General features: G+C 38.6%; 1 protein-coding gene across 1 annotated transcript in view; it reads right to left on the minus strand.

Annotated features, from left to right (window-relative positions):
• SAMTOR (S-adenosylmethionine sensor upstream of mTORC1) overlaps window positions 1-9746 on the minus strand; it is a 124768-nt gene extending 115022 nt beyond the window's left edge. The window contains exon 1 of the mRNA XM_007982630.3: window positions 9361-9746. Coding sequence (XP_007980821.1) covers window positions 9361-9520 — 160 coding nt within the window. The 5' untranslated portion in view covers window positions 9521-9746. The remainder of the gene's footprint in view (window positions 1-9360) is intronic.
• Window positions 9747-12558: the final 2812 nt, after the last annotated feature.

Below are 12558 nucleotides of genomic sequence, written 5' to 3' on the forward strand. Positions count from 1 at the left end.
TCAAGTTCAAAGTACCTTTAAGGGTCATATTCCTCTAACACAAGGTAAGCAAAGAAAATCATGACTAAGTGCAAACAAGTTCAGCTACCACTTCAAGGCATTAAAACAAAATGTTCGGAATTCAGATTGTCTCACATAGTTAAGCCATACACAGACCAGTCTTCTCAGCACTTGAGCACCTGATACAGTGACACATCTACAAGTTGGATAAAAAACATCCAAGGTGTTCGGTAATTAAGAACCAAAAAGTAACCAGAAAACACAAAGTTTGAAAACCTGCATCTTATAGCCAACGTGTTATGAATAGTCACTTCTCTAATGTGGGAAGAAAATACCACCAATAATCTGACATGCTAAAAATGTTGGACTTTTCATATAAAAACTTAGAAACACAAACAGCAAAAGGGACCAAAAAAAAAAAAAAAAGAAAAAAACAGTCATTTTAATACTGAGAAAACTACAGAACAGTCTAGGTAAAAATTCCAGGAGTCATTCAATCTTTAATGTCATAGTCCTTAAATGCATTGAAGCAGTATAGCTACAGATAAAAGAGCTGTTATTTTTAAATTTCTGCATTTTACAAGCTTAGTGTGTTTCCTATATGCCAAATGTTGTTTTAAGTGCTTTTCAAATATTAACTCATTACAATACCAATCCATTGAGACATATATTTTACTTTATAGATGAGGAAACTGAAATAGAGCCATTAAGTAACTTTTCCAAGGTTACACAACAAACCTGGTAGTCAAAAGCTAAAGTCATGCTCCTAACCACAAACTCTGCTTCTCTTCATAAGTTTTTAATTCATGAACTTTTATGGATATGAGCAAAGCTTTGCAATAGAGGAAAGTACACAGACTCTACTAACCACAAACAAATGGTCTTTTGTCAGTCAAATGCAGTTATTTAGTCTGTGCAACTGCATTATTTGTTAGATTTCTGGCAGTGGTTCTCAACTCTGGCTGCCAATTCTGGTTGCACATTGGAATCACCCAGAAGTTTCATTTAACTGGTCTGGAGTGGCAACTGGTCATTTATTTTAACATTCCCCAGATGAATCCAACGGGTAGCTGTGGCTTAAAACCAACGGTGTATAGCAAGGTTGTGAGTTTAAAAGCCTGGCAAAATAATATAGAGAGCAAGGGGGTTGGGACAACCTTAAGAGTCCAATTTAATTAAAAAAAAAAATGCATGGATTAAACTTAATATCTACAAACACTGGCTCACGGTATATCTTCTGTTCTTGGAATAGCCTTTTATTATAAACATATCAATGATAAAAATACTCCAAAATGCAAGTCTCTGAACACATCCTATAAGGGAGATGGAAAGAAATCAAGAAAAAACATAACCCATGTCACCAACATGTTATTCCCTTGTGAAAGTGAACTTCACAGATGGGTCTATGACCACACAGAATACTTGCTTAGTTCAACTTTCAAACAAAAGGATTTATGAACAGCCTTTTGGAACTTGATTTTCGTATGTTCAATTAAAAAGTCTTATCCTAATTTCTATATAAATGGAAATGGATACTCACATGCTGCTCTAAATGTATGAAGATTAACCATCTATTCTAAAATAACCACAGCAATGGGTATTAGTGTATTTACACTTAAAGCACAATAAATCAGTATAGTTTAGTGGTTGTCAGATGTTAGATTTTATAACCAGTATAAATTTCACTTCAAATTTAAGAGACTGATATACTGGGGTTGCAAAATTTTTATCTGTAAATATAAATAAATACACAAAACTATTACTTTTTTTTTTCTTTTTTCAGAATGGAGTCTCGTTCTGTCACCCCTGGAGTGCAGTGGTATGATCTCGGCTCACTGCATCCTCCACCTTCCAGGTTCAAGAGATTCTCCTACCTCTGCCTCCCAAGTAGCTGGGACTACAGGCACGTGCCACTACACCTAGCTAATTTTTTGTATTTTTAGTTGAGACGGGGTTTCACCGTGTTAGCCAGGATGGTCTCATTCTCTCTTGACCTTGTGATCCACCCACCTCAGCCTCCCAAGGTCTGGGATTACAGGCATGAGCCACCATGCCCAGCTCACTATTACCATTTTTACTACCAACATACAGAGAGACATACATTATACCCACTACAACATCCTTATGAGAACAAATAACGATACCATAATGACTGTAAGGATATATTTACCATTATATTTATAGAAAAATAGAATGCTATTCAGAATAACTTGGATCATTTAAAAAAGAGTAAAATTAATCTAATATACTCGATTTAAGAAGACACGAGCATAAATTAGAAAAGATGGGTATCCACAAGTACAATTTTTAAACTTATGAATATAAGAAGATAAAACTCAACTATCTGGAAATATTTATATTAGCTTCTTTTGTGTGTGTGCCTTAAATCTACAAGGTCTGGTGCTGTGTACTAAGACTACAGAGATAAAAGGCAGGTTTTACTCAAAGAACTAAGTTTAGCAGATAAAACAACAAATGAATTGGTAAGTTATTAACACTATAAAGGAAGGCACAATCATGCTATGGAAGCACAAGGTAAGAGGGGTACTTATGTAGGGACCTTACGTAGGATTCTGTGCTAGGTGCTGTACACAACTGTGTTTGTGGGGATGGGGTTGTGATGATTAATAAAAACCCAGATCTTTGTTTCAAGAGTTTACACTATAATAAACAGGCCTAAAAGACCAACCACAAAGAGGTCATTTCAAAAGAGGCCTGAAGATCTGACTCTAAGCCACAATCCTCTACATTTAAAGTTGAAAACATTATGCTGCTAAACTTCAGTACATCATTACTTCTGATTTAAAGAGGAACATTTGAGAAAATTTTACTTGAATTGGTGGCAGAAGGAAGAGGGGCAGGGATAATGCCCAGGAGTCATCCAATCCTTAATGCTACCCTGAAGACATAAAGACAGAATAGCTACGGTTAACGGTTAACGCCTCTACTATTATTTTCATTACTTGAAGAGGGTAGGGATACTGTTGCTTTTGCTAATTAGCCAGGATTAGTAAAAATAGGAGCTCCAAAAGTACTGTATGATAAAACAGGAAAGTCTCAACTTAATTGTCAAATGTGGACAATGTATGAGATTGCTCTAGGAAATTTACAAGAATACTGCAAGAAGAGATGATTACAACAGGAACTATGTGACAAATGTGCCTGACTTATTTAGACAGTACAGAAATGGCTACCGAAAGACGGAAAACTAATAAAAAAATGTGTCAAAACTATCAATGCAGAAATTTAAAGCTAACTTCTTAATGTGCGCCTTAAAAACAAGTAGCTCTTTACACAGAGGTGTAGCGAGACTACCTATTACTGAAAAATCATTAACTCGTTCAGTTATCTCAACTGATGTTTTACTCTGTATACTGTATTTTTATGACAGAAATAAGTATTTCATAAGCACACATGAGTAAGGAATGAATGTGAAAAACAATTTGAACTCCCAGGACAAGCACATCCTTTAGTAAAGTACCCTGCTTTTCTTTGCAACAGAAAAATCTTAGTTCAATGTTTTCTCAGAAAGTGTTCTAATGATCACCTGAATTAGAATCACATGAGGGACATTAAATATGCAGATTCCTGGGCTCCAAATCTCAGATCCACCAAATTGGTTTCTGGGGACCTAAGAATCAGCATTTTAAAAAGTTCACTGGAAGATCCTGGAGTCCACTAACATTTTAAGAACCATTGCCTTAGATGCTCTAAAGCTGCAAACATGATACATACTTATTAAAGAAAACAAACGCACCAAAACCAACTGAAAATACTGATTTGATTCTGAAAGACTAGGACTCTTTGAAAATCAAAGCAAATCAATATTTTCTTAAGCAATATTATAGTAAACATTATTTTACCTTTTCTTGAGGACTTTAGGTTGTCACTATGATCACCTTCACTCTACTGTAAATGATGCATAAATGGCGGCAGATATAGTTCTACTACTGTGTTGGTACCCAGCAGAGCAGACACCCGATCCCTGGGAGTACTCCCTGTGTTCTGTGATGGTTCCACTTTCTTCTTCCAAACTCTTAACTACTGGTGTCTTCCAAGGATCTGTCCTCAGTTCTATATTATAACCCCATTGTGCAGTTTACTTGCCTCAAAGCTTCAATCTCCACAGAAGGCTTCCAAATTCTAAACTTCCAAAGGATACACTGCAAACTAAATCATTACCATTATCCCTATAACAAGCCAATCTGCCTGACTACCCTGTTCCTCTTGCCCCCAACCCCTACCATTTCCAAAGTGTATGCTAATAGCTATCTACATTTTCCCAGGAAAGAAATATTGGCATCATCTTTGACCCTTCTTTATTTTCACTAAAACTGTCTATTCTGATCTTCAAAGTCTATCTTCTTCTATTTTCATCATCACTATTGTTATTTAAGCTATTATTAACTTTGGATCAGGTTAGTATAAAAGCCCCCTTTCTCCTAGATTCCTCCTACTACAACAGCTGTGTTTCTCAACCTCTTTGTCCACTGTGTACTGTGGGAGCTTTTAAATATACAGATGTCTCTGTTCCACAAAGTTCCAAAGATGATACTGATGTGGAACCAAGGCTAAGAACTGCTATGTTTGTGGGTTTATTTTCCATTAAACAAGGAATCTGCACCAATGCTTTTGGTTTCTAGTGTATCTTTTCAACTGCAAAAAGCCCCTAAAACGATAATCTGTCACAAAGAACACTAATAATAACAAAATCAAACAGCTAAATACTAATGTGCATTGTATACCTACATGTACTTCATTGAACTGACTAAATAAATGGTCCCTTTATCTTTTAGTATTACTGATTACTGAACTCTTTTCATTATTTTTTCTTCTACTGGGAATGGCAGTTCAAACTCTCCTAGTGCAAACTTAACAGAATCTTCTGCGGACAATCTTCACCTTATTTATTTCACTGATCAGGCAAATATTCTATCACAAAAAGCTTTCTGATTCTGTATCAGAATAAGTATAAGAACAACATAAAAAGAAAACAGCAAAACCTCACTTGAGAAAAGAATCTGTTCAAAGTTTCTTAAAGTCTTGGAGTTGGTCAAAATTTTAAAGCAGCTATGTTTAAAGTCCACTGAGAAAAAAAAAATAAGAAAAGTTCAATTAAAAGGAGTCTCATTCTAATTTTTAAAACAAATTTAAAACTTTTGTTTCTGGAAAAACACAAACATTACATTCATTCTTTTATTTTTAGACTTTTTGGTTTAAAATTATTCTAATACAAAGGTTTTTCCCCTTCCCCCACAATTCTCATTTTAAGTGTTTGCTGCAGAATAGTCAATCACAAATATATTTTTCAGCTTATCCTACACTGCTATTCTAATTCACCTGTTAAGATCACCCCCTAATTCCATGACCTTAAGAATACCTGTTTTAACCGTTTAGAACATACTTTTATTTTTTTTGTGATTGATTTATAAGCTGCAGGTGTTTATGTGATAAACTGTTTTAAATCTGTTTGGTATGCAGAACAAGTAAATTAAGGAATTGAATAATTTGATCAAATGTCTCAAAGATATTAATAAGATAGGTTAAAAAAATAAAAACGAAATGGAATTAAAAGTGTACTTTTACTCCTGACAACTGCAGCCTTTTGCATTTTCTTGGAATTTTTACATGAATGCTTTAAGTTCAGAAAGAGAAATGCCAGGCATAAAAGCAATCATTATAGGAACGGGTTCATGTGAATATGATTATGGAAAAAAAATCCTACAAAGACAACCAAAAACACACGTGGCTCTACTTCAGTTCTTGATGTGATACATATTTGTCAGGCTCATCTGATTAAATAATGAAGTCCCTGTTTGGAAAGCAAAACTAGTTTTTTATTAAAAGGCTGTCTATAATATAACTCTTTTACATTTAAAATATTTTTGGTTTACATGGAGGTCAAATTTTAAAAATTATGTATGGCAAAGACAGAAAACACCTGTATGTGCAAGCATATTTCCATTTATATAACCTCACTTTAAAAGACTGACTCTTAACTAACAATGGCAGATACCAGAAATACTCCTTCGCATCACCACTGCTAGGCATCTCTCTATCATTTCATTTTAGTAACTGCTTCAGATATGAGTGCTTCCTGGAACACACCTTTATCTCTAGTTCTCACTTTACCTTTAGACAAACTGGCAGAGTCTCTTAAGTGGTGACACAGGGCAGGCCGTAAAGTGGGGAGTGAAAAGTGGTAAACGAAAAGAGTGCATTAAGCCTACCTGCTACTCTTTACAACCCTGTCCACCCTTCCCCAACTCAAGCCTGTTCTTCATCATCAACTAGCATCAGTTGGGCAAACGGATGGAGAACAGTGGAAAAAAATCTTTTCTTATCACAGCAAAAAAGAACAACAAAAGTTATTTTCATTCTTTTTCCTGTTTTATTTTCAATTCCACTAATAGAGATAAGGGAAAAGAAGGCTCTGTTCTCCAACCTCCCGGTCATTATCTAGTCCTCACTCCTGTCCTTAATATTCAATGACCGTTTTGCCTCCTTATTCCACTCTAACTTATTTCCTTTCCTGCCCTCTCTCCCCAGAAAACCCTCCCCTCATATAGCCCCAACTCAGCTAATCATACCTAGCCTATGGATCATCCATTTCCATCAATTTATATCTTTTCCCCTAATGCAAATTCTAGAACCACTTCCTGCTTCCCATTTTCCCTCCTATTCTAACATTTGGAGTCACTAACACTAGGTTTGGAGTTGGGGATGGGGAACCTATATTATTCCCAGAAAATATGTATAGTATTAACAATGAACTACCAAAGCATCAAGAAAGTTATTTTAATCTTTTTAGGACTCAGCTCACTTATCTGTAAAATGAAGAAACTATTAGATCATCACTCTAAAATCTGGCTGACAATTTCTAATTCCTAATAATAGGGATCTTAAACTATAGATCTGAGGTAGAATACAGGAATTTTCTAAGAGGCACCCAGTTGAATCTGCTGATCATCCATGTTTGGGAATCATTGCTAAATGCTAAGAGGTTCCTTCTAGTCTAAAACTCCAAGATCCTAAGCTGGAATTTTCACTGCATTTGCTGGTAGAGAAACTGTGATAAAAGGAGTACAGTTTCCATAGTTATTGGTGCTATAGTTCAGGTATGTTACTGATTCAATAGGCCTCTGCTGACTGATCTAGCACTTAAGCAGGCTTCAGATTACGATAACAGCTGACTTGCAAATGAACTTGTAAAATATGTTTACAGATTAGGGACCATTACCACAATACTAAGTCCTCAAAGTAAAACACTAAAAATTATTTCCGTAGTATTATTATGTGCGCAGTGTTTTTCACAGATGGCTTTTTTACCACTAATATTTAGCCTATATGTCAGAAATAAAGGCAGAAGGAACATGCTCATTAGGATCACTTATTCTGCTAATTCACTGATGGAGCTTTGTATATCATTCGAGCAAAGCCTAGAGAAGTCTAGATCACTAGTGAAATTCAGGGTATTAAAACACCTAAAGAATAGTCTCATTCAAACGTTTAAACTGCCAGGACTTTAACTCCCGAGAAGCATACTAGATCATTCACTTACGAACTCCATGTATCTATTCTAGATCTGGTGACTTCCAATTCTCATTATAAACAAGGGTTCCTGTGGTTAATATTCAGGCTTAGAACATGTTTAAACGTGTGGGAACTAAGCACATATAAACAGCACTTGAAGAGATGACACATTAGTGTGTTAATTTGAGTGGAACTTATTCATTTATGAATAATGAAATTATTAAAAGGTAAAAATAGAAATGGAATTCTCTTCTAGTCATTTCTCTCTTTAAAAAGATGCACTTAAATTTGTACAAAACAGCAGGACAAATGGCAGGAAAGTGTGTCCATTTATTTCCTAATTTCCCCAAATAACAAAATCTACAGTGAATGCCATTATGTAAGAGCATCCTTTGAATATCAAGAATGATGCAGTTGTTGCTATGGTAACTACTCATTTTATTGACTAAATTGTGGGTTTGCGTAGCATTCTTTCAAAAAACATATTTCAACCTCTTAAGTAGGTCTGATAAGACTCTTTCTATTGTTATCTGTTAAACAATAACTACAAGCCGCATTGGGGGATGATTATTTAAGCAGCCTCTATTAAAAGCTAAGCTTGATTTGCTAAGGAAAGAACCTTTAAAGTTTGAAAAACGAAACATATCAACTACATTCAAAAGAACAAAGGATACTTAGTTTTAACTTTCTAGAGTAGTTGAAACGTGTGTAAAAATCAACCGTAACATGATCTCACTCGTCTGTGTTCCTTCACTGCCATAATTTTCCTTCTAATCCTAAATTATTAACTAAGTATAAGACTAACACCAGAAGACTGCTGACTTTTCAGTTTGCAATTAAGCTAAAATGAGAACCAGTGGAAAGCTTTCTTCATTTCGGTACTTAGGAGAAGTCTCTGTCCTGAGCCTATGAAAACACAGAATTTTCACTGTCAAAATCTTATAAAATAGCTGTGTACAAAAGCCTATATTTAAAGATATCAAGGATAACTGTAGACTCCAACTACAAACACTTTTCAGGTACAGGCAAAAGCCACTAAGGCTTCTTCCCCTATGAGCTTCCATAGAGGAGGTTCTCACCGGAACCCTATCCATGGAAGCCGAAGGTGGGCTTCATCGGCACGTGTCTTCAGGGGGCTTCCAATCTAAACGGTATTTTCAGAACCTGCCCAGATCTCTTCCTCACCCGTCTAAATAAACAGTAAGACCAAGTATTTAAGAAACGGGACTGGGGACCACGGGTGTAGCCCGACCCCCTTTTAATAATGTTAAGTCCAGTCAGCTCAAGGCCTGCTGACTTCGCAGCCCTGGAAGCCAACGCGAGGAAGGCTCTGCATGGTTGTAGGAATGAAGTACTAGGAAGGGGGTCTGATGAGGAAGCAAATGGACAGCTGGCAGGTCAAGCGTAAAGGAGGGACAACTCAGGTTTCTTTCCATCTTTTACAAAGGGATTTTACCTGTCTTGTTTTACCTTGGCGTCTCTTGGAAAAAGCGACCCCCACGTCCTCCGTGAGCGTGTATGTGTTTGTGTGTATCGTGACAACAACCTCAGCACCCCGGCTGAGGGCAGGGGCTTGGAGGGGGTGGGGACTCAATTCCTTTACAGGCCTAGAACTCTCCCGAAGGGCCCTCGAAGAAAAGGGGGCGGGGAGGAGCGCGTCTGATGCGGACTAGGGGGCTCAGACCAGGCCCGTGAGAGCAGCAGCGGCTTGGGGGACGTGCAGATCCCTTAGGTTTTAATGGTGGCCTCTTTGGAGGAGGGAAGAGGTGACAAGGGGTTGGGGTTGATAAGGCCTCCCCTTCCCCCCTCGCTCAGCGCGCTGTTTACCTTCTCGGTACTTCTTGCGGAGCCGCCGGTGGACGCTTTTCACCACACCGGAGAGCTTCTCCTGTTCCAGTTTCCGCTCCTGCTCCCGGGGCGGCGGAGTGTTCGGGGGCCCGGCCCTCTGCCCACGAGCAGTACTTCGCCCTCCGGCCCCTGGCTCCATATCGCAGCCGCCGCCGCCGCCCCTCAAGCCCCCGCAGACGCTCCCCTGATAGAGGAGGTGGGGTAGGAGGAGGGAGCAGCGGAGGCAGCAGCCGGAGGAGGCAGAGGAGCCGCAGCGACAGCCTTGGAGGTGGACCCTCACCCAAAAGTGCAAGCTGATTGGTGGATTTTGAGGGCTGGGCGGAAACGGAAAAGACTAAGGGCCAATGGGCAGAAAGCGCCGGCGGCGAACCCGGTTGTTTGGGCAGGCGAGCAGCTGGAGGAGGCGGAGCTTGCGGGGGTAGGGAGGCTGAGGCAGTGGGAGCGCTAAGCCTGGGTGCTCATCTCTCCCCCCACCCTCCCCGGATTCTGTGCGCAGGCGCTGTGGCCCGGCCTCGGGAGAGGAGCTGTGAGCAACGCGCGTGCACGTCTCAGTTTGCTTAGTTTGGGCTTTTTTACAGCCCGGCTTTCTGATGTCTTCCATTATTTTCACCCCCTACGCTTTATAATCTGTTGCGATGCGGCCGAGGTACTCTGCTTGAACCTCCGCTGCACCTTGTCACATATAGGTTCCCTTTAGTTACGTGAGCTTTGAGATGACGTTACACTTCAGGGAACTCAAGCACACAAGCTTTCTAAGGCTCAAGGAGAGAGGTCTGGCTACCAAATGCTAATTTAATTCTCAGGTCGACAATGGTTAATGCCTGCAGTACTGCTGCTAGGCAAAGGACATAGAAAATGCGAAACGGAGAGGGCCAAGAAAAGCAACAGGAGATGCAGGAGGACAACAAGTAACGATGGAAAACTCACAGCAGATGCCTTCAAGAACTTTTGTAGTGACCACGGTGTTAATAAGGAGCCTGCCCCCTGACCTTATTCGCCTCAGCACTCTGAGCTTTTATGGTCGGCTCAGGTAACCTCCTGCCTTTTAATTTGGACAATTAGCCTATGCGGAGTGTATCTAAGTGGGTTTGGCAACCTGTTCATCCTCCGCCACTTCTTTTCCTTCTCTTGAGGAACGTGATTGTTGACTTCTGTCCCATTAAGGTGGAACACTGCTCTCCGGAGAGAGGTAGACTGCATTGCCTCCTGAAGTGGCACCGAGACTGCTGGAGTGTCAGAGATTCAATGGACTGAGAGCCCCTAATGAATTGTGCTGGATTGTGGACCACTTCCCCATTGCAGGTGTTGGTTACGTGACAGTCTACGGAAATGATTGCAATGGGAACATTTTGATGATTTTCTAACGAATAAAGCTTGCGTTATGTAACTTTTATATGCTGTCTTCTTTATATTGAATACGATGAAGAGCAAAGAATTATACACACTGTCTAGGACGCAGGAGAAGCGCGAGGTGAAGGGAGATTGATGGAATTTAAAGGCGGAAGATGTGTCCCTTCAGCACAGTGAAGAGACAGGTCAAACACAGAGATAGGGACATGTAAACTTCAAAAGAACTCATTATAATTATGAAGAGAAGTTACACGGAAGTGCCTAATAAATTGGGAATGTGGTGGTCTTATTTGGGGGAATTTCATTTGGGAAGAAAGGGGAGCTTGAATGACATACCTCTTTTGGCTCTTTCCATATTTCAATTTATATGGAAGGCAAATAATGGTGCAAATATTCGAAAGATACAATGATAGTAGAAAGAGCATTAAATTTCACTTGTGCAGAACTAGTTTTTTTTTTCTTAAAAATATAGAACTTTTCAGCATACTACTAGCAAATGAAATTTTAAGTCCTCTTAAATGAAGATGTTCACTGAAGGAAATTTGGAAAATACAGAAAAGAGTAAAGAAAATAAGTCATCTGGACTGAGAGATAACAACTGTTAACATTTTTTCCTTGTATATACTGATTTCAAACGGGATATTTCTTGATGCCTATGTGGCAATCTATTGTATGAACAGCCTACTATTTCATTAACCAATTCCCAGTTATTGTATATTTATGTTTTCTCCAGCTTTTCTGTATTACAAATAATGTCATGACAAACACATTTGCACACAAGTGTTTGTCCATTTCTTTAATTATACATTCCATCAGTCTAAACTCCTAAAAGTTCAATTTCTGAAGCAAAGGGTCAAACATGTTAGGGTTTTGATGTATATTGTGAAATTGCCTTTTCTGAATGATAGTAGCACTCTATGCCATGTCCAGTAGTACCTGTGGATGTTTATTTCATTGCACGCTTACCAAAGGTAAGTATTACAATTTACAAAGTCATTGATGAGATTTTCAAAACATGTCTATTTTTAATAAATATGTGGAATTTCCTGCTGTTTCATAACTAGCTATTCTTATAGGTATAATATTTAACTTAAAATACTAATGTAAAAATAAATAAAAGGAACTTATTTAAGACTATCTAGTTGTCATTGTTCAAGCAGATTGAAGAGTCCTACCTTTTAAAATTACTTTTTGACTTCTCACTTTTTGAGAAGCAACTGAAGAAATAACAACTGGACAGCCCGATTTTATTTTATTTTATTTTATTTTATTTTATTTTATTTTATTTTATTTTGAGATGGACTTTTGCTCTTGTTGCCCAGGCTGGAGTGCAGTGGCGCATTCTCGGCTCACTGCAACCTCCACCTCCTGGGTTCAAACGATTCTCCTGCCTCAACCTCCCGAGTGGCTGGGATTACAGGCATGTACCACCATGCCTAGCTAATTCTGTATTTATGGTAGTGATGGGATTTCTCCATGTTGGTCAGGCCGGTCTCAAACTCCCGACCTCAGGTGATCCACCCACTTCAGCCTCCCAAAGTGCTGGGATTACAGGCGTGAGCCACCACACTAGGCCCAGATTTTATTTTAAAGATGCATGAATTCAAATGAGGTATAGGCCAACATGTCCTGAGAAACATTTTAAGGCAATTTTTTTCAACTGACTATCCACCACAGTAGAAAAGGGAGTTTATAACTACTTTCCTCCTTTGTAGTTAGTAATATTACAAAAAGCTTTCTATCTGTTAAGGTTGCTGAGGAATCATAATGGAATTCTCCATTTAAGGGAAACAACTGTCCTGATTGCTGATAAAATGGATTCACTGA

The sequence above is a fragment of the Chlorocebus sabaeus genome, chromosome 21 (genome assembly GCF_047675955.1).
Source record: "Chlorocebus sabaeus isolate Y175 chromosome 21, mChlSab1.0.hap1, whole genome shotgun sequence".
Lineage (NCBI taxonomy): Eukaryota > Metazoa > Chordata > Mammalia > Primates > Cercopithecidae > Chlorocebus > Chlorocebus sabaeus.